Source organism: Leuresthes tenuis, unplaced genomic scaffold (genome assembly GCF_036924035.1).
Source record: "Leuresthes tenuis unplaced genomic scaffold, fLeuTen1.0.hap1 SCAF_14, whole genome shotgun sequence".
NCBI classification, from domain to species: Eukaryota; Metazoa; Chordata; class Actinopteri; order Atheriniformes; family Atherinopsidae; genus Leuresthes; species Leuresthes tenuis.
This window is the reverse complement of record NW_027325368.1, coordinates 24,175,748-24,198,130: the sequence shown is the minus strand read 5'-3', so window position 1 is coordinate 24,198,130 and position 22,383 is coordinate 24,175,748. Positions and strand designations below refer to the sequence as shown.

Sequence of the window (22,383 nt, the reverse complement as noted above, 5' to 3'; positions counted from 1 at the left end):
CCAAAATGTGGTTTAATGCCGAAATAGGTACACAAAGAAAAAAAAAAGCTTTCATTTTTACTTGACAAATATGTGTCTTGTGGTCTAGACATTTATGCTGTTGAACCATTACAGCTCTACACAAAATACTTATTTTCAATTCTGTTGTTTGTTTGTTTTTTACTTGTAACCCTGTCATGAGGATTATTCAGGCCAACCTCTCCATTTCCATTTTGCAGTTACATCTGATATACTACAAACAGCTTGAAGTGAACTTTTTTTTTAAACAAACTTTGTTTTAAATAATACACAAAGTAAAATAATAGCATTAGAATTTATGACAACTTGTCTTTGCATTTTGATTTTGTGTAATTTAAAGCAACAGATCATCAGGTTCGATGAAGGTCCACAAAGCTAACTCTTTTGTAATTTCTATAACAAGCTAAATTAGTGGTTTGGACATTAATGTTGTAAAAGTGGAAAAAAACGGAGCAAAAAAGTGTTCATTACTGAGCTTTTTAGAGGGAGTTTATTTCACGTTTAAATTGCCAGTTCAACTAATTTACCTTCTTTCAAGTCCTTGTGTCAGACCAAGCTAATGGTCTACTAGCTTTCAGCTGAAACATCATCAGAGCAGCTTCTCAAAGTCAGCAAGTTAGCATATTTCCCAAAAATGTTGCTGTAACAGACAATTCTTAGACTTTTCATGCCTCGATTTATATATGGACAGAGGTGCTGCTGTGACATAGTATTTCAGGCTAGCTAAAACCCTGCCTACAGTCTAGTTACATGTTACATGTCTTTTAGCCTGTCCTCTAATAGCTTTGATAATTGTTGCCTAATTTGCCATTTCTGTGGTCGTTCAACATTAAATTGCTCAACCAACACTTTAAGGAAGACTAACAAGAGTCATTTTACAGAATGTCTTCCACTGGAGAAAGATATGGTTATGGTATAATAGTTCTTTCACTGTTTCTTAGTCCTGTAGAGCTTGTCCATGCATCCACTGATGGCAGACAATGAAGGATTCTGTTTAAACCACCTGACTTAAATATCTTCGGTATGGTGGAAGAGAGAGAAGGCAGAAAATCATACCTCTAAACAACAGAGTCATGCGGGAAGAGAAGTGAAGTTCTAAGTTGCACTATTTTGTGTAAGCTGTTATGAAACATCTAAGCAAGTTGTGCAGTCAAACCAGAGAGGCTTTCAACCGTTTGTTTCTTGAAAGATGGCAAAAGATGGCTCTCTTGTTCATTTTCTGGCCAGCGAGAAACTCTTTCCACACACACACACAAAAACAGCTTTACAACAACAAATTGCAGGCTTTATTGAATTAAAAAAAAAACACAAATGTTATCGAATTGTTCATCACTAACCCCCCCCCCCACCCACAACTTTTAGTCACACATCTATTCTGCTTTTGCACTTCATGACATGGAGACGACACACTCCTGGTTCTTCTTTTTACTCTTAATGTAATGAAACAGGTGAATGCAAGTGTTTTAAAAAAAAAAAAGGTTAGATTTGCCTCATATGAAGGATAAAAATTTCAGCCAGCCTTTTGTGTTGTGAACGGGTGCAAAATCCAACACAGCGAGGAGGTGAGTAATCTCACAGCTTGTTTCCCATTAATAAGAGGCTTAAGGTTGAGTTAGAACAACATGTAAACAGCATCTCTTTAAACCTTTTTAATCACATTCTATGGTCAGTGTCAAGCCAGAATTACAAATCCACCAAGACTACAAGTCAGCTGCACATGGAAGATCTTATATTAGCAGTGAAGCCTAAAGCCTGATCTGACTTATTCTGCAACACAGAACAAGGTGTTCTTTGACAGATTGTCTGACTGACAGGACTGAGGTAATATTTTCATTACTGATCCTCATTTTATTATGACACACTCGTTCTCCCTGTGTCACACACTGACATGCCCAAACCTTAATATTACTACAAAAACGCTGCTTTGCATGGATAGGTGGCATAAGGTTTACACAAGAGAGTCATTTTCACAGCTGTACAGTACAGCCTCCCAAATAGTCCAGATGTCGTCTGTTTCACCTGTGGGTGTGTAGCCACCATCCATAAGTCATAAATATCTTCCACATGGCCATGTGATGTCATCATCTGATTGTAGATACAATGGTGGTAAGGCGCCTTGCCCTCCCCTGAGAAAAAGACATTGTCCTGTGGTGACAAACCGATGGCATTGGCGCAGATGCCCATGAACACATCATCTATGTAAAGAGAGGCATTCAGGGTCAGGGAGGCATGGTAGATTTTATCCGCTACATCATTGGAGACCACATAGCCAGCCCCAGCTGTGTAGTCAGGGTAAGACAACCATTGGTACATCTCAAAGGGTACAAAGTATTTGCTCTCCTTCCTGCGGATGGGGGGCGCCCCTCTGTGCACCCGACCGATCCAGAGGTCCGTGACACCCCTGCTGCTCATGTCCTTCAGGTAGCTCACCAGGTTGGGCATGTGGACAAAGATGTCGTCATCAGCAGTCATGAAGAAACGGGCGTGAGAGCAGTGACTGTGCATCCAGTGGAACTGCATGATCAGCTTCAGGGTCAGGTTGTGAAAGGAGTCCAAAAAGTTTCTTTGGATCAAGTCCCCATGGAGACGGTCCTCCTTGCTGAGCTGCTCCTGGATGCCAACATGACTCTTCCTGCTCCACTCGGGCTCGTCCCTCTCAGTGTGAATTGCTCCCAAAGCGAACACCACCTTAACTGTCACCCCCAGAGTGTTTTGGATGTAGGTCTCGTTGCCCCAGGTAGATCTGATGGCATTCCGTCTCTCAATGTTCTCTGGGATCGATTTGACAAAGAGGAGGAGGAGGACGTTCTGGTTGGCGCACTTATCGGGGTGGTCCAACAGGTAGCGAAAGTTGCTGAAGCGTAGTGCCGACTCCCGTGGAATGGTGAGGCTCCTGTTGATGTAGGTGAAGCCGTTGATTATGTAGCGGAAGGAGTAGGACTTGACGTGGCTGACAACACTGTTGTCCAGCTGCTCCCAGCAAACCATCACCGCTGACAGCACCAGGCAGGTGGTCATCAGCTGCACACACTGGAATTTTCTAATCCGGCGGAAATTCAGGAACATCCTGGGGTCTGGTCAGCCAATGGCAGTAGTTCCTGTCTGGTTGGAGATGCTGATGAAGAAGTGGGTATTGTCTGTGTGTTGGGAAAAGGCAAGATAACGCAGGTTCAGAGTGGTGTTACGGTGCCTGAGAGCAGCACTTGCTTGGTCTTCCATCCTAGGCTTTCTGCATTCAGCAAAAGGCGTACACAGTGGTGGGAGTCACTGGGCCAGCCAGGAAACATCCTCCATCACTGCAGAGTCACCCTTGTGCTCAGAGTCAACCAGCAGCTGGAGAGTCATCTTTCAACCATGACGCCTATAATTCTGGGAAGAGACAGCACATAGACTTTTGTGAGTTTAACTGATTTTTAGAGGCCTGACACAGCGCTCCAGAAATGCTGCTTCCTTTGATAAAAAAGAAGGAAATGGAAAACAGACTGCACTGGTCAGTCTGCTAAGCCAACAGTCCTATAAGGAAGTGAGTAGTGACATATTAATGAACTTGTCTGCCATTATTTTGCAAGCATGAATTTCTGATGATGTGGAGCTTCAAGCAGAACACCCCCCCCCCCTCCCTCCCAAGGTATGTCATTTAAAAAAAAACAAGGGTATTTATTGGGCATCTAACCCAGCAAAGTAATTTAAGTCAAGCAGGTCCAAGCACAGAAAACTGTGTACTTGATCATGTACACTCAGCTAAAAATAACACCAGCTGAAAAGTCATAGTTTAGCAGGCGGGGATATGAGGGGCAGTGGTGGTTGGGGGGTGGGGGGTGGGGTCAATGAATGCAAAAGCTAACACAGCAAAAGCTTCAATTCATGTTTGTCCATAATGGAAGGGTTTAAAGCGCAGACCCGCTGAAATTGCTGAGAGTCATGGAAAGTGTTGGGACACAATGGACAGTGTCAGAATAGCTCGGCAGCACAATGCAGGATGAGAATAGCCTGCCTCCGCCTGAGCCGGAGCTAAAACCAAGGGGGGATCATGAGGAGCCCAGGGCCTGGGACTCGCTCCGCTCCCCATGAGCTTTTCAAACATCACTGCATGCCCTGAGCCTAATGGGGTCACTGACTCAGAATCTCATCTCGTCTGCCTGATAATGACAAAAACACACAAACAGCCTCCCTCTTCCACACAAAAACCCATGAAGTCACACCCGTTCCTTTACTTTACAGTCTTCTTGCCATAAAACATAACATAACAACATTTATTGGCCATTAAGGACATACATGCACGTGGGTATTATATGACAGTAAGGGCTGGGCACATGATATGCCAGTCAATTTCACAAATCATTAACAGAAATTTCATTGTAAAGATGGTTTAAAGTTTGACACATCTGTCTTAACTCACAGCCCTGAAAATTCACTCTGGATCTTAAAAAACATAAATTGTTGAAGGTACTTGATCCCTGCTGTTCAACACAGTGCTGAGTGAACCAAAATGTGTTTTTTTGGAAAAACAAGTCATGGAGGCAAATCATGGACTTTTACTCTTTGACTTACTGACACTGTCTCTCTACACTATGTGGTGTACAGCCCCACTCCTCCCTCTCAGCTGCATCTAAAACAAGTGCTGTGAAAGTGAGACCACCTCAGAAACATACTTCCAAAGTCACCAGCTTTATAAATAGCTCTTAAGCACAGAGGTGGGTGGGGTGGCAGAAATATCCCAACATCACTCAGCTGATCATTTCAACACTTACGGTCAAAAGAGAGCATCGGTGTGCGAATCCAGTGAAGTCCTCTTCCCCTCACACAGTCTTCCTCTCTGCTACACTTTTTCTTCTACTTGGAGTTTACTACAACCTAACATGTGAGGAGGAGAAATGCTTGTATGAAGCAGGATTTGGTCCTTAGTGAAGCAGTCAAACCCTCTGTGCGGAAGAACAGTGTGTGTCTCTGTGAGAATATCTGTGAAAGTGTGAGTTTTTTTCTGATCCCTCCACTGGCCTGAGTGTGTAGAGAGTATGTTGTGCGTAAAATAACCATTTGCCCTGGCTCTGCTCTTCTCTTTCCACTCCCTCCCACTGTTAGTTGTGTAGATGTTAGAAAAGTAAGGGGGAGGACTTAATGAGAACTAGGCCTGCCCATTTTCTCATACTTGTACTCTTACACATACAAGTTGTACAAGAATGAGGAAATGGGCAGGCGATAAGAACTGTTTGACATATTCAAAATTCAGGTATCTATTCATACTAGTCACAAAATATACAAATGTAAAAATGAAAATCCGAATTTCCTGGATTGGTTATGAGATAAAGGCTCTTTTGTGTGTGTCCACCAACATGAACAGCTGTGTGTCACATGGGAGACATCAGCTCTGCTTTGTCTAACAGCATCAGGAGCCCCAATGCAAACAGCATGGGTCAACTGAAACGTGTAACCTGACCTATTGTACACACTGACACACGGAAAGTTTTCACTCTTTAAATCTTGTTGTCTTTTGCAGTCATCTTCCTTTCTTCTCACACTAAAGTACATGCAAAACCTCACAACGGCAATCTGTTAATTGACTAAAATCGTACACTGTGATGTCTCTTTTGTTACATTTGTAACTGAGCTCTGGTGCACGACCTGGTGCAGAGACCAGTGCTCTATTTTTGAGACGCTTTTACAACTCAACTTGCATGTGACCTCAGCTAATTCAGCTTCCTCTATTTGAGGATAATTTCAAACATTTACAGCTGAATTACTTCAATGTCAAAAAGTGTGATTTAATTTATATTATTGGTAGGGAGATGAGATTTTAGATGATAAATAACCTTTGGGGAGGAACTTTAAGATTTAAATGGCTAAAATAAATGGACTGACCAAAGGATAAGTAGGAAACCTGCATGCTCGCTGTCAACATTGTTGCATATTGGGAGTCATGGCGTGAAGAGAACTGGTCACCGGCTTGGAAATAGGACTGCCATTCTATAGGACTTTTTTTTTTTTTAAATGTAGGAGAGAAGAATGCACAAGGATGGAAATGGCCTTTTCCTTGTGGAGTGAGATTATTCCCAGTGGGGACATATAGTTTCCATAGTGTATCAAACCATTTAAATGCTGACCCAATATCAAATGCATCATCCCAAATACAATAACCATTATGTTATGTCTTGTTTATTTTAAATTTATTTCCGTTTGTTACCGGGGACGTAATGGCTGTATATGGCTGCGGTCGCCATTGCTGATCGCTGCCACTCTCGTCAATGAGAGTGACCCACCGGGCACGCCGCCGTCCCAGCTGCGGTTCTCGCTATCTTTACGTTGGACTTCTATTTTTGACGGAGCCGTTGCTGAAACGCACCAAGCTCAACAGAGCAGATTGCACCAGCACAGGAAATCCGATACAGAATCAACAAAATAAACTTCTGCCCCCTTTCAAAATAAAACACAATACGTCATTCAGGTAGCTTATCACAACTTCACACCAACGTCGCGTCACGACCGATGGCGCCGGTCAGCTGTCAATCAATCAGAGAGTCTCAACATGGACGACGAGAGACTTTATTGTTGAAGTTGAACAACACACAATAATTTATGACACAGCAGATCCTATTTATAAACTTTTCCACGTCGGAGAAGCAAACGTACGTTCCAAATTATCGCGGGATCTCGCGTGAATACGGCTGGCAATTTAGTTTGAAACCGCCTCGCGTCGTTGTCATGGTTACCTAACACTTTTTCGTCAGTTGAGAGCCAAGAAAGTAGAGTAATGGAGGACTTGATTTTGAAGAAAATTGTATGCTTTGGACAGGAAACATCTGTCAGAACTTAGTTGAGCTTAACAATGAACACCTCCAGGTTTTTGGTTAATTTATTTAGTTAATATACAATGCAAAATGTCCAAACCATGGTTACGCATGGTCACGCCCTATTCAATTCAAAGCAAATTCGAATTGAATAGAATAATTAATTACCACAAAGTGGCAGGGTAACATCCATGACTACTGACAAACGTTTGCTTAGAGTTTGGGCTTTCTCTCTGGCCCCTTATAGCCAAGAAAATCCCCCCTACAAGTAACACAGGCTAGTTGATTTGATCTGAAATCTGTCTCGCTCATTTTTCAGCTCCACCTTTTCCTACATGTCGAATATAGGCGGGTTCTCCCGTGTAACGTTGGCCGGGTAACGGATAACGTTACAGAAGAGGGCCCCCTTAAGGTTTTGCTAACAGTGTTCGTCGTCAGCAAAAGCTAAGAGCTACGGCTCTGGCAAGTTTATCAAAGTGACAAAGTTAGTTATCCTGTAATACACAACAATTCCAGCTGTCTAGTTAATTTTGTACCGTACCTAGGGCTTCTTTCCCAGCCTCCGAAGTTGACGGTTGACGTTCCGCCGCGTCGTCCGCAGATAATTTTGATTACACAACCTGTGGCTCTGATTGGTGGCGCGCTCTCTTTAAAAAAAAAAAAAGGTTCGTGTTACTACAACAACACATCAGGATACGTCCACGTCTGCGCATCATATGTACTACAGTAATCCGCTTGTTACCTATTTTAGTTTAGGTTTCAAAACGGCTATTTTCGCGGAAAGATGAAGACCTTGCATGCCTGACTGCTTACATAGTATGTAAGTCATATGTGGTCCGAAAAACAGCCCAATTATTAGAATGTTTAAGTGGTCAGACTCAGCAACCACAGTCTGGCCTTAGAGAGAGGCCGACACAGACGGCCGTGGCTGCCCAGGGAGGAGTGGCTGTGTCAGCTCTGTCCACACAGACAGGTAGAGACAGAGCAACACTTCCTATTACACTGTGACGCATATGAAGAAATTAGCACTAAATTATTTTCAAAAATCAAAGATAAACAAGATTTTGATACCTTTTCTGATCAGGAGAAAATTAAACATCTGCTTGGAGAATACAGCGTCAGTGTCATAGAGGCAGCAAAATATGTCAGTACATGTCACATGCCTGAGAGAGACACAACAACAAAACTCCTAATAACACGGCCTAATAACACGGCCTGTTTGGTGTACAACGTACATAATATAAAATAGTTTATATGTCTATGGTTATGACGCGTCTAGCGACGGCGGCTGAAGTTAATGGTTAGAGAGGCGGGGCATGTATTTCTATCTACCTATTTAAAATTAAATGTATCTAATGTAAATAATATGTAACTGTATTAATATTTAATGTAAAATTGTATCATAATTGAATTGTATGTCTAAGTATATGTTTCAGCTTTCGGCAACAATAGTTACCATTCATGCCAATAAAGCTAATTTGAATTGAAAATAGTGCACTCAACCACAATTCACTGCAAAATGTAGTGAGCATCTGATGGTCACTAACTGGAACAAGATATCCCATAATGCACTGCCAAAGATTCTCTGGGCTGCGTGTAGGGATGGCAGACGGATGTTAAATCAATATTTAAACTTTAGTAATAGAGATGGTTACAGCTTTATCTAGGAAATGTACATAGATCGTTTAATAAGTAAAGCTTAATTCGCCATTTATTCTATCTAATACAGTGTGTGACTAAAAGCTGAGTGTTTATGACCATTGTGACTACTCAGACACAACTGGATTAATCAGTTTGTCCAATATTGTGAGACAGGAAATAAAGGAGTTGCCTAAGGTTCAGGAAGTTTCGCCAGTAGGGGTTGTAGTTTGACGGAGGGTAGTTTATTGTACAGAGAATTGAAAAAATTATATTACTCTAATTGAAAAGGCAGTAAAAAGTAGGCTAACACTTACAATTTGATGATGTCTTGCTAGTCTAGTCAAGAGCAGCACGTCTTCTCCTTTCATTCTCTCTCGCAATTCTAATTGTCCTCCGTATCATCATTAATTGAATTATTGTTTTATTGCCAGATTGATAGAAGACAGCTTTTTGATAGAGCTACCTGAGCTTTCTAGATAACGTTAAATTGTTTTTTTTTCCTGGTGAATTGCTCATAGTTAGCCGATGTATGACAGGCGCATGGACAAATTGTGGAGTTGTGGAGCAGTACAACAGTCAGGAAGTCAGTTTATTCCATTTTTTATTTTATTACAAATTTTAAAACAAGGCAATTTAAATGGCTTCCTATATTCATTGAAAAAAAAAAGTGTAAAACGAACAGCTCATAATTAAACATTCCAGTAGGTTACACTGTAACTTGCTGTTACTAAAGAGCCAAGACAACAAAATATGAAAATGTGCTTAAATAGAAAATTACAAGACAGTAATCAAAAGCCTCTAATTTAACAAAAATGCAGTAGTAAACAGACAAGATTGTGTGAGATGACATTAAATTGGTACGTTTTAATTGTGCAACAGCGATGACGTAAATACTGGCGCCGAGAGTAGTATCCGAAAGATTTTTATGTTGAGCTCAATATATAGTGCACTACATTTATTTCCCTATATAGGGAGTAGGGAATGAATTTTACAGTTGACGCGGATGGCATGTGACGTCAAAATGACGTATTTCCTCCTGGCGCGCACCATGAAAAGGCGGTGCGGCGTGTAGTGGTGCACCACTCAAAGTTTGTAACTTGGCATGGGCGGAGAACGACAAATCGGATGGAACAATCCGAAAACAGGCTCAATGAGGAAGTGTGCCTGCACTGAAACAGCATAAGCAAGTAAAACAGCAAACCGATCTATTATTATTATTATTGCATCCTGAAAGGCAACGATAATTCCAAGATTGAAGAACACTATTTCATGACAAACAAAGAAAAGGTAACACAATACACTTAAAAGTCCTATAACGATATTCTAAGTACTATGTCAGACTATAATGGTGATAACATATTGAAATTTCAACTTCTGTAGGCTCATCAGCTACTATGTAAGTAGAGGTGAGAATGCTGATCATTGATGACAGTGCTACTCTTACTGCTCATGATGGGGGCATTGTTTTCTTCTCCACTTTTGTCGTTGTAGTTAGCGGTAACCTTCATGTAGCAGTGACACCTCTTTGACGGAGAAGATTGCAACTGCTGGCGCATCGACTTGCGCCACTATATATAGCCGGCACGACACCGTGACATCAATCAGTGAGCCATCGCGGAAACCATACTGGGGCCTTTAGTCTGCAATGAAATCCCCCCCAAATGTGTGAATAAGTCTAACTTACCACTAGCTGTCTCCCACTGTTGTGTAAAAAAGCCTAATTATTTAGCTGTGTCCCTGCCAGCACCCCACCGCCACACATAGGATATTCTGCAGGCCAGCAACTCTGATGTGCCCTTCTGTAAGAATCTCTGGCCATAAAAGGCACATACCAAAGGCACATAACCAAAATATTTGCCATTTTTCCGCTTTAACATTTGTAACAAAAACTGTGCTGGCATTTGACAAGGGCATAAGACAAATTGTGTTTCCTTAGAAATAGCCTCTTACGTAGTAGACTAAATGGGTTTGATTATAGCTGATGTGCCCTTTTGTAAGATTCAATGGGCATCATACAATTTAGATTCGATGAAGGAAGGGAGGGGAAAGGAGTGTCGTAAAAGGTGTGAATGTTGTAGGCGAGAAACAACCATAGGGAATGCCTGGTACGCAGACCCAGACTTCACAATGTCACAACCAAGGCAACCAAGAAGGATCAGTGCTCAGGAGGCTTTAGCAATTCTACAGAGCATGTTGGACTGTGAATCTGATGGTGCAGATGTGGACCTTGCATTTCAGAATGAAAACGTTACAACCGATTCATCAAGTGATGAGGATGCGACTGATCTTGCACCAGTAAATTCTCCCCTCCAAAGACGCACCAGGAGACGGGTGGTCAAGTATGTGATTGAGCAGGACAGTTGTAAGATGAGGAGGAAGACACAATGCATGTCAACCCCCCTTGTAATAAAAAAACAAAAAGTTGCAGATGTGGGCATAACACCTGGATCCACAGAGAGGGCGAAAGATGGCACTGTGTGGTTCCACCACAAAGTTGGAGACTTTTCTGCTCATGAAGCTTCACAGACAGCATTCAATGGATCTGGAGGGCCAACAGAGTTTGCAGCACGCAAAATCACGACTCGCCCTCAAAGCTTCCTGTGTTTGTTGGATATCAGTATGCTGTTGACCATCAGAGACTGCACTGTCCAGGAGGGCCTGTGTTAGAACAAATCCCAGAGGAGTGTCTTCGAGCTGATGGCGTTCCTCGCAATCCTTTTTTGCAGGGCTGCCAAGGGCTACATTGGTGCCATGCGACTAATGTGGGCCAATAGATTCAGCAACCCAGATATCAAAGCCATAATGCCCCGTAACTGCTTTTTTAAAATAAAGCGGTACCTTGCATGCTTTTAGAGAGAGAGAAACGAGTGGACTCTGGCTAAATTCTTAAGATGGTAAAAACCAGTCTTTGTTATGTTTTTGATATGTGGAATAAAACTAAGCTCAGAGTTAAAAATCACGCCCATTTTTACAGTTTGTGATGGTTCAAGATCTTGTAATTTTGTTAAAAATTTCTCTCTCTGGCATTCAGGACCAATGACTAAAACCTCAGTTTTGTCCTGGCTGAGCTGTAGGAACTGTAGGGTGGGGTGGGCCGGGTGGGCACAGTTGTGTCCTCACCTGTGCCTATGGAAGCCCAGGTGGGCTCTTCGTTGTTTTCACCCGCACCTATGGAAGCCCAGGTGGGCTCATTTGGACCAATTCTTTTTACTTTATACGTGCTTCCATTAGGTAACATTATAAGACAGCATGGAATACATTTCCATTGCTATGCTGATGATACTCAGCTGTACTTAACTATGAAACCAGATTAAATCAATAGATTGGTCAGACTACAAGCACGTCTTAAAGACATAAAGACCTGGATGACTCAGAATTGTCTGCTTCTAAATTCCGACAAAACTGAAGTCATTATCTTTGGACCTGAGCGCTTCAGGCCTAGTTATATAGTTACTCTAGATGTTTTTTTCCTTGGCTATTCCGACAAAACTGAAGTCATTATCTTTGGACCTGAGCGCTTCAGGCCTAGTTATATAGTTACTCTAGATGTTTTTTTCCTTGGCTATTCCGACAAAACTGAAGTCATTATCTTTGGACCTGAGCGCTTCAGGCCTAGTTATATAGTTACTCTAGATGGTTTTTTTCCTTGGCTTCTAGTTCTACAGTGAGGAACCTTGGAATTATTTTTGACCAGAATTTATCATTTCCCTTTCCCATACAGTGCCACAGTACTTAAACATCAAGGAACACCTAGCCACTTTCTAATGTAAAAGCTAACTAATCTTTCCATTTTTTCTGCAACAGATAATGGAATCTCATACACAGACAGTGGCCACATCAACCTAGGAAACAATCCAAACTGCAGACAACACAGTTTAAATTTTCCTGGAAGCCCTGATTTATCTAGTCTATCCAGTCCCTGAGCAGCATCTTTCCGAAACTGCAATACCTGCTCTCGATCATTCAAGTCTGCCTGGTACCACTTACCTAAACTCTTTACTGACTTTCCCTAATTATTGAATTTTTTTTTTTTTACAAACTTTCTATCACTTAATTTCCCTCTACTTATTCATATATCTAGACTTAGTAGGTTTGATTTTCATACCAGTCCACTTTAGATTTTTATTAAATCTCTCATGTATTCTCTTCAAGCATGACACTGTTGTAGTCACCAACGTTATATCATCCATATAGGCCCTAACTGGTGTAAGGCGCAAGTCATCCTGACGTCTCTCTCCACCTACAACCCACTTGGAAACTCTCCATAATTATCTCCATCGCCATTGTAAATGCTAATTGATAAATCGTACACCATACCGTAATGACTATTTCTAGCCTCTGCCAACCTGTTATGAAACCTGCTGTACTTAGGCACAGTCTAATATCCTGGAAATCTGCTCTTACTAAGTTAACAACTACTACAGGCACTCCAAATGCATTTGCTAAATCCAGAAATATAACATGCAAGTCTTTTTTGGCTGTCTGACTCTGATGCCAAATCATGCTAGTGTGCTCTAAACACCCTTCGAAACCTGGTATTCCTGCCTTCTGCACAGTAGTATCTATTAAGCTATTCCTTTCTTTTTTTATTTTTTTTTCCCTGGTCCTGTCCAGCATTATGGCAGCAGAATTGTAGTCTGAATACCTTTGATGCCAAACAGATTTGCTTTGCCAAGGGAAGTTTTATAAATGTAAAGCTCCCCTTGATGCCCATTTATTTATTTCTGTTTACAATATATAACATGTAATAGAACTGAACCGGACCGGGGGACAAGGAAAGAAGAAGAGGAAACAGAACAAAAATAGAAACAAAAACCAGACAACCAGCTGCTACACCTGTAAAAAACAAAACAGACAACAATCCATGGTCTCTGTTGCGAATCCAGCCTTAGCGCCACCAGGAGCACCTGAAAGCAGACAAGCAGAGAAAAAACAAACACAAAAACAAACAAAAACTAGCACAAGTAGCAGCAATCGCATACAACACAACTGTGGATATAGATGACCTGAGACGACATGATAATACATCAACTGCTTAGCGACCATGCTACTGGACTAATGAATGTGTGTGTGTGTGTGTGTGTGTGTGTGTGTGAGAACATGCAACACCCATGGCACAGGACCTACATGATAACCGTGCTTAGTTATGAGTGTATAAGTGTACAGGGCCACAATCCACAGCCCCCCCAAGCAATCAGAAGCAGGCAGAGAGAGCCATAAGACCCAGGCCACCAGCAGCCCCCACAGAGCACAGAACCCAGGAAGCCCACCGCAGGGACAACCACGCACCCCGAGAGCCAGGGGCAACAGCCCACTGACCCCGCCAGGCCCCAGCCACCCAGACAGGGCCGTGCACCGGACCCAGGCACCAGGAGCCCGAGCGCCCCCAAACCCCCCGGCAGAGGCCCCACCCAATACCCGGGAGGGCCAAGCGCCCCAGACAGCCACACAGTGGCCCTGGCCAAGTGCCCTGGGAGTCAAGACGTGCCCACAGGTGGGTGAAGTCCCCCCCCCCCCCCCCCCCCCCCCCCCCCATCGGGAGAAGCACAGGCAGGCCAGGCCCAATCATTACCACACACACTTTCACGTCCCATACATCCACACGTACTCCCTCCCTCGACTCCGCTGGGGTGTAGCGCAGCGGGCACACCAGGGGGCCAGCAGCCTCCCAGCCATCACAGACCCCAAACCAGCAGAACAATTAATTAATCCTCCTGGCCCCTCCCGCCCCGAGCAGCAACCAGCAAGCAGGGGTGTGAGAAGACCCCTCCCCTCACCCTTCTGGCTCTTCAAGCCCCATCCACTACACCCCACAGAACACACACACCCCCAAAACCCTTCATATCTGAGTGTGTGCTGTGTACAGGAGCCAAAAGGGAGAGGGGTATGGGGATATACACTGGGGGAGCTACTCTCCCCCGGAGAGGGCAGCCAGGGACTGGTTGCAATAGGCATCCCCGCTACCTGGGACCCAACACAGGGCAGGAGGGCCTGATGTCCACGAGGCTCGGGGCCTGCAGCGACCAAGCTATTCCTTTCTAAATAACTAGCTAATCTCTGTACAACTACATTAAAGAAAATCTTCCCCTCTACATTTAGGAGAGAGATCATCCAGAACTGACTCAGGTCCGAGGACTCTTTATCCTTTGGAATAAGAACACCTCCTACCCTACGCCATGCTCTATTCTTAATTGCCTCCACAAAAATTTTAGGATATCAGGTACACTGATACAATGATTTATAAACCTGGTAGGGGACTCCATTTGACCCTGGGGCTGACGAAGCCTTTACATGCCTGACTACCTCTTCAACCTCCTTCCACCTAGGTGGTCTAATATCCAGCTTATGAGCTATCTCTCCTAATGGTGACATGTTGGGTGGAAGGTCTACTACTCTACACTGCTCATGATCTGAATATACCTTTTTTCGATTCCACCTCTGACTTTGTTGCTTTAAGCTGCCCTCCCTTTTCCTGGTTAAACAACCCTTTAACAAATTTGAATGGGTCCCTGTAAAACAAAGTCCTTACAGGTTCTTTCTTCTTTCTCTTTTTCCTAAGATATTCAGCCAGTCTGAGTATTGTTAGCCTGTTTCTCAATTCTTCCTGCAAAACACAAATTCCCTCCCTCTTCCTCTGTAGCTCTTTTCCACTGCTTTCTTAAGTTTCTTCTTTCCTTAACGAATTTCTCCACCTCTCTTTGCATGTAGACTTAACTAAATGTACTCTTTCAACCCTCTTTCTATCTTGCACCCCAAATCTTTCTACACCATAAGAGTAAATTATATCTCCCATCTTCTTTAGCCTATCGCTTGAATTTCCTCCTAACCTAATATTACCTAATATAATACCTAATATTATCTCTATTGACTGCCTCCCATTCTTTGTTGCTATTTGCCCCAGGCTACTTAACTCTAGCTTTCTGCTCCACATTTCTCTCTCTAACTGGCCTATTCACCTCAGTATCAGCTGCATCTCTTCTTAGAATCTCCTCTTCCACCTCCGTAGCTGTGTTATTGATATCCTTCAGACTGGTTTTCTACCTGGACTTCATCCAACTTACTCGATTGAGTTCTTAAAAAGTGCTGATCGATGCAGCCACACAGCCTTTCTTTTACAACACATTTCTTTCTTCCCTGATGCATTTTAATGCCTCTAACTGACGTTACTTTCTGCCAATCACAAGGACAAACCTGGAGCTTTCCTTCGAGTCTACTACTTTTATTCTCACCAGCTACGCTCTCTTTGCCCTGAGAACTATTCTGCCCAGCTCTAGCCCTAGAGAATAGGTCCGTGCCCCTATGAGTTGGAGTCACCATCTCAAATAGTCATAGTCATAGTCATGTTCATTCCAGTGTCAGTTGTCATGTAGTCTGCCTGTGAGTCATCTTCCTCCCCTGCTCTCGCTGACCCTAGGGGTATTCTCCTTAGTTTAGTTGTAGCTTATGCTGGTTGCAACAAAGCGGCTAGGCCTCGCTACTGCTACCATGGATTGCTAGCCCATGGCAGCACCTTTGGGGTCCTTGCCTCCTTTCAGCTGTCTTTCCAATCTGTCACATGGTCTTTCCCTTGTTGTCAGCTGCCCTATTCACAGCAGTCACTAGCTCGGCTAGATTTGAATTCAAGGTAAACACAAGAAAGAAAATGGACCAGACTCAGTAAATAATTCCCTAAATTCAAATAATAAAAAAAACTACAAATAATAGTTATACCATAGCAGACCCCTGATACTTTGGTTGAGTAAAAAGGCACTCATACATTATTTTTGGGGCATTTTACCATTTTTAGCATTACTAGTGGCTCTTCTATAAGTAGTATTTTGAACAATTAGTTAGAGGTATACTTTCTGTTATTAATGTAGCTATCTTGGTTAATTAAATAAATTAAACCAGTGCAGTGGAAACATCACTTTAAAATACAACGTGCAGCCACATGTCTGAAGGAAAATCTAGTATAAGTTAAAGGGGAACGCCGGTATTTTTAAACCTAGACCTTATTTCTGGCATGAAATACGTTTATCTACTCACCGAGAACAGTTTGGCGAAAGTCGGTGTCCTTCGAAAGCTATTTAGAAAACGCGCAATCGGCGTATATCCATATAACCGAGTTAATGGGGCAGGGACAATGCACCCTCTAAATAAGTCATTATCTGTCTTTATTTCACCAATACTTTAAGAAGAATGAATATGAACTCGTACGATAGCTCTGTTAGCATATAGCTACTGTTACGTGGCTTCTTGCAGCTATAGGAGAGCTAACGGAGGGCATTCTACACACACCTCTACTGGGACAACTTCATCGACACACATTACTGCAGCATAGCTCATTCCCAACGGTTACATGCTGCCATTCCGACATTGGCCTCCAATTGTCGGAATGGCGGTATGTTTTTTTTTTTTTAACATACCACCATTCCGACAGTTCCTTTTAATAGCCTATGTTTTACACAAAACATTTTACACTAATGATACACTATGATTGCAAACAAACTTTAATAATCTATTATCAAAATATCCTGAAATGTCAAATATAAAAATACAGATATTAATGTAACTCTGGTGAGACTGACACTGATTAAGTAGAAATACAGTGTCAGTGACCTGTCTCAGCAGCCAGCTGGAGCGGAGCTCGCCACAGAGCCCATGAGTCTTTTGCACGCTGTCATCATATGCAAAAGTCATAATTGAAATTACAGATATCACGGCTACTGCACAGGACACAGTTGCGAGCACTCTGCCTTGCCTTGCCAATAGGAGAAGAGAGAAATGACAGCATAGAACGTATAAAACACAACAAAATGCAGTAAAAACGTTTATTCATGTTATTCACGTGATTTATGAATACTCGCTCCAATTATGGGAAGCGCAGATGGGCTTTGCACATTTGGCACAAACACACAGCCGTTGCGCAAGGCTTTATACAGCCTGTTGATATCTTAAGGTCCTAACTGGTCACACCTGGGAGTAAATGTCATGTAGAGATTGTTTTTACGTGACATTACAGCTGAACAGCTTTTATCCACATTCCAACGTGGGAGAGCCCGAAGACGCATGTGCCAGACGCACATAGGCATGCGTAAAACCAATTTTGACCACTTCATGCTGTATATTTGCTTTCTTTTAGTTAACTTTCGTTTCTTTTGGATTCGTGTGCGTGTTATGGAGCCGTTTCGGTCCATGTTTGTAAGCCTTTTTTTCCTGGATTAGTTGAAAGTTGAAACAAGTGGCATTGGAGTATGTGATTGAAAACCACCACGGTCTGCTTCTCCTCCTCCAGTTGCCGAGACTTTGTGTTTTTAATAACGCTTATCTGTAAACATGTGTTAAACATTTAAATTGCATGAACAGAAAGAAGGGACTCACCTGGGACGTTTAAATGTCGGAATAGCGGGATGTCGGAATGGTGGGATGTCGGAATAGCGGGATGTCGGAATGGCGGGATTTCGGAATGGGTGTTGCCACCCATTCACTCCGGTAAGAACGTCCATCTTACTGAAAGTCGTCGTTCACGTTGTCAAAATCTGATAGATATCCTGCCATGTTGTACAAAACTAGCAGTAGCAAACTCTATGTGAAGTTAGCTGACTGTCACAGAAAAATGACTAAATAAACTGTGCTAAAGGTTGGCGTGTGGATGAAGAGTGCCTGTGCCTGTGTAGAAATCCCTCCATTAGCTCTCCTATAGCCGCAAGTAGCCACATAACAGCTACTATGTGCTAACACAGCTATAGTACGTGTTCGTTCATTCATCGTCACTGCATCGTCCCTGCCCCATTAACTCTGTTATATGGATATATGCCGATCGCAAGTTTTCTAAATAGCTTTCGAAGGACGCCGACATTCGCCAAACTGTTCTCGGTGTGTAGATAAACGTATTTCATGCCAGAAATAAGTTCTAGGTTTAAAGACATAAACATATCAGCAAATGATTAACCTCCTGCCCTACTTGTTATGTTGGTCTTGACACAATCAATATGTTTTTACTGTATAAAAAAGAGTTAATGTTTGCAAGTAATTTCTGTGTTCTGTAAACACACAGTGATTGAGCACTGACCCCCTATGTCCATCCATCCATTTTCTCCAACAGTGTAAACCAGTTCAGGGTCTCAGGTGGCTGGAGCCTATCCCAGTTGTCATTGGGCAAGAGGCATGGTACACCCTTGGATGGGTCGCCAGTCCATCACATGGCCTCATAGAGACAAATAAGATAAATAACCATGTACAGTCACACTCACTCCTAGGGTCAATTGAGAAACACCAGTCATGTTTTTGGATGTTGAGAGGAAGCCAGAATACCCAGAGAGAACCCATGCACACATGGGGATAATGTGAAAACACCACATAGAATAGCAATAGCACTTACCACCACACCATCCTGCAGCCCTGTTTGAAATGTGGGAATTAACAAAGAGGAAGAGAGAAGAGTTGAGAAGGAATTTTTTTTTTCAGAGAAGTTCAAGAGAATTCAATTCAATTCAATTTTATTTATATAGTGCCAAATTACAACAAATGTCATCTCAAGGCACTTCAAAGATAGAATCCAATTCAATCCAATTATAATCCAATCAAATACAATTGATTTAATTCCAAATTAGTCCAATTCATACATACAAAACCAGTGAAAATAAGCAGCCGAGCTGAGGAATCTATCTTAAGCCCAATATCCTATCCTGCACAAGGCAACTTTGGAAAGAAAAAACTCACTTTTAATAGAAGAAAACCTCTAGCAGAACCAGGCTCAGGGAGGGTGGCCATCCACCTCGACCAGCTGGGAGATGAGAAGACAGGAAAAAGGAAACAACAAGCACCATGACACCAACCCAAGGATATCTGCTGAGAAAGAGAAACAAAGTTAAAGACAACAATAATGTTCATCATGGGAGGTCCCCCTACAGCCTAGGTCTATAGCAGCATAACTATGAGATGTTTCAGGGTCACCTGAGCCACCTCAAACTATAAGCTTTGTGAAAAAGGAAAGTTTTAATCCCAATCTTAAAGGTAGAGAGATTGTCTGCTTCCCGGACGTATATTGCCAGATGGTTCCACAAGAAAGGGGCCTGATAACTGAAGTTTCTGCCTCCCATTCTACTTTTAGAAACTCTGGGAATTGCAAGTACAGTTAAGTGCTCTGTTTGGAAAATATTGCACTATGAATTCTTTAAGGTATTATGGATCTTGGCTTTATATGTGAGAAGAATTTTAAATTCTATTCTGAATTTGATTGAGAAAGAGAAACTAAAACTGGAGAAATATGATTTTGCCTGTCAGTTCTCATCAAAACTCTAGCTGCAGCATTTTGGATCAGCTGGAGGCCTTCATTGGACAGCCCAATAATAAACTATTATAGTAGTCCAAACTTGAAGTAACATGGAGCAGTTTTCCTGCATCACTCTGACACGGGGTGTTCCTAACTTTGGCAATATTGGTGAAAGAAGACAGTCCTAGAAACCTGCTTTATATGTGTGTCAAATTATAGATTCTGGTCAAAAATAGCTTTAAGTTTCCTCACTGTTTCGCCAGAAGCCAAGGAAATGCCATCTAGAGTAGGTATGTAACTAGACAGTTTCTCCCTGAAGCTCTCAGGTCCAAAGGCAACAACTTCAGTTTTGTCTGAATTTAGAAGCAGTCAGTTCTGAGTCATCCAGGTCTTTATGTCTTTAAGACATGCTTGTAGTCTGGTTTCATAGATAAGCACAGCTGAGTATCATCAGCATAGAAATGGGAATTTATGCCATGCTGTCTAATAATGTTACCTAATGGAACCATGTATAAACTAAAAATAATTGGTTCAAGCACAGAACCCTGTGGAACTCCATGACTTACTAATGTGTGCGAGGAAGATTCTTTGTTTATAAGAACAAACTGGAATCTATCAGATAGATATGACTTAAACCATGTTAATGCAGTTCCTTTAATCCCAAACATGTTCAAGTCTCTGTAATAGAATGCTGTAAACCATCATATCAGATGCAGCACTAAGATCCAACAGGACAAGCACAGGCACAAGTGAATCCTGACTGAAACTCTTTAAAGAGATTATTTCTGTGCAAATGATCACAAGTTTGTGATGTCAACACTTTTTTCAAGAACTTAAGACAAAAAAGGGAGATTGGATATAGGTCGATAATTAATTATATGAGTGCTGCCGGATCGGATTAATAGCTAAATTACAATAATTTAGTTATTCAGTTCATCTAGACCTTAATCTGACAAAAAACGGATCGGATCGAGTTAAGGATTAGAGCAATCGGATTAAGACCCGGAGATAACTCAATCCAAATGTACACTGAACATGCATGTAGACGGCAGTGGATTGGATTAAGCGTTCTGCGCATGCTCGAGATTTTTTCCTGGGATCGTCACCTGGGAGTAGAAGGAGATGATATTACTGTTGTTGTCACCGCCATCGGAAAGAAATAAACAACGCGATGGAGAATGCATTGTTGTACATCGCGTTTGTGCCATAACCAGCTCATCTCAAACGAAATGGAGAGAGATGTAGCTTCATCTAGCTCTTTGTTCTCCATCTTTCTCGAATGCCTGAGTTTTGTTGTTGTTGGTGGTGAAGACGTCAACTGGAAGTGGCTCTATTAGCGATAGTTAAAATTGGTACAGCGCCAACTATCGTATTGGGGTATGACATGCTTTGTGCCAGTGATTCGATTCATTCACCGCCATATATCCAAGGATAATTACCTTTGCTCAGATAAGGAGCATAACCCAACTATAGCTATAATCAAGTTAATCTCATCATGTAGACCCACTGAGTGTAAAATCTCCTTGAACAGTCTGGTTGGGATGGGCTCTAAAATGCAAATTGATGGTTTAGAAGACTAATATTGTTAGCTCAGAGAGTTTTGGCAAAAACAGTCTAAATGCAAAGCAGGTGTATTTAGACTGACAATGAGTGAACTGGTTTCATGCAACATCTTGATCAAAATCTCACCATTTACCTTCATCTGAGACATTGCCTTACTTTGTGTAAGCAAACCAAGATCATCAACATGAGAAAATCCACACAGCTTGGGAATAGTGTGCTATTACTTTTCTCTCTCATTACTCATTCCAGAAAATTGGAAAAAATCTGGGAATTAACTCCCATAGGAAAATAAGTGACTTTCATATATAATGGGACAAAGTAAGCCCACTTTACAGACTATATACTATAACTCAGCCATACTTAATCATAGAGACATCATTCAAGTTTAAATGGGTCAGGAAAGATTAAACTTTTACTGAATTAAAGGGTTTGTTGATATCTTTTATAGTTTTGACACAAAGGCAGCTTAAGTATTAGTGAGCAGTAGCTCCATTGGCACACAAAATTAAATAGACTAACTGGTGCTACCTTGTCACACACTACTTCCTCAAAATATCTAAATTATTAACTTGGAAGTTTTATACTCACCTTCATGGTCTTTTGTTTATAATGAGGAAACAAAAGATCAGTTGAAAAAGGCTAGGTTCACAATGTACTACAAAAGTTTCCATTTACTAGTGAAGCAAATCTAATGTTATCTTTTGAACAGCCACAAAGAGAAATTTGAATCAAGACACATTTCCAATTCAAAGAAAGTTAGTCTAATGTCTGCTCTTTTTAACAGCGGGGCTCAAGCTCCACTTAAAGATCTCTTGTTAGTGCTTGATTATCTAGGATTTTAGAATAATTTATTATCTATATGACATTCCCTATCCCCTCTATCTCTGCACTTTTACCTTTCTGTACTTTCCTCTATGCCTGCACCCTATCTCTACTCTGTCACCTCTGACAGAGTCAGACTAGTGGGTTCCTTCTATGTAGTTTGTTAGCTTTTTATATAGCTTGTTATATCTTCATTTGTAAGTCGCTTTGGATAAAAGCGTCTGCTAAATGCATAAACATAAACATTCATTCTCAATGGACAATGAAGACACCAGAGGACATCTAATCAGGAAGTCCCTT

At 41.9% G+C, this 22,383-nt stretch overlaps 1 protein-coding gene across 1 annotated transcript; it reads right to left on the bottom strand.

The window, feature by feature from the left end:
• Positions 1 to 1,290: 1,290 nt before the first annotated feature.
• Positions 1,291 to 5,086, bottom strand: LOC140269204 (lactosylceramide 1,3-N-acetyl-beta-D-glucosaminyltransferase A-like). The gene is made up of 2 exons (XM_072364224.1): positions 4,770 to 5,086; positions 1,291 to 3,387 (listed from the first exon to the last, which is right to left on the bottom strand). The coding sequence occupies exon 2, from the start codon at positions 3,082 to 3,084 to the stop codon at positions 1,927 to 1,929; it is 1,158 nt and encodes a 385-aa protein (XP_072220325.1). The 5' UTR covers positions 3,085 to 3,387; positions 4,770 to 5,086; the 3' UTR covers positions 1,291 to 1,926.
• Positions 5,087 to 22,383: the final 17,297 nt, after the last annotated feature.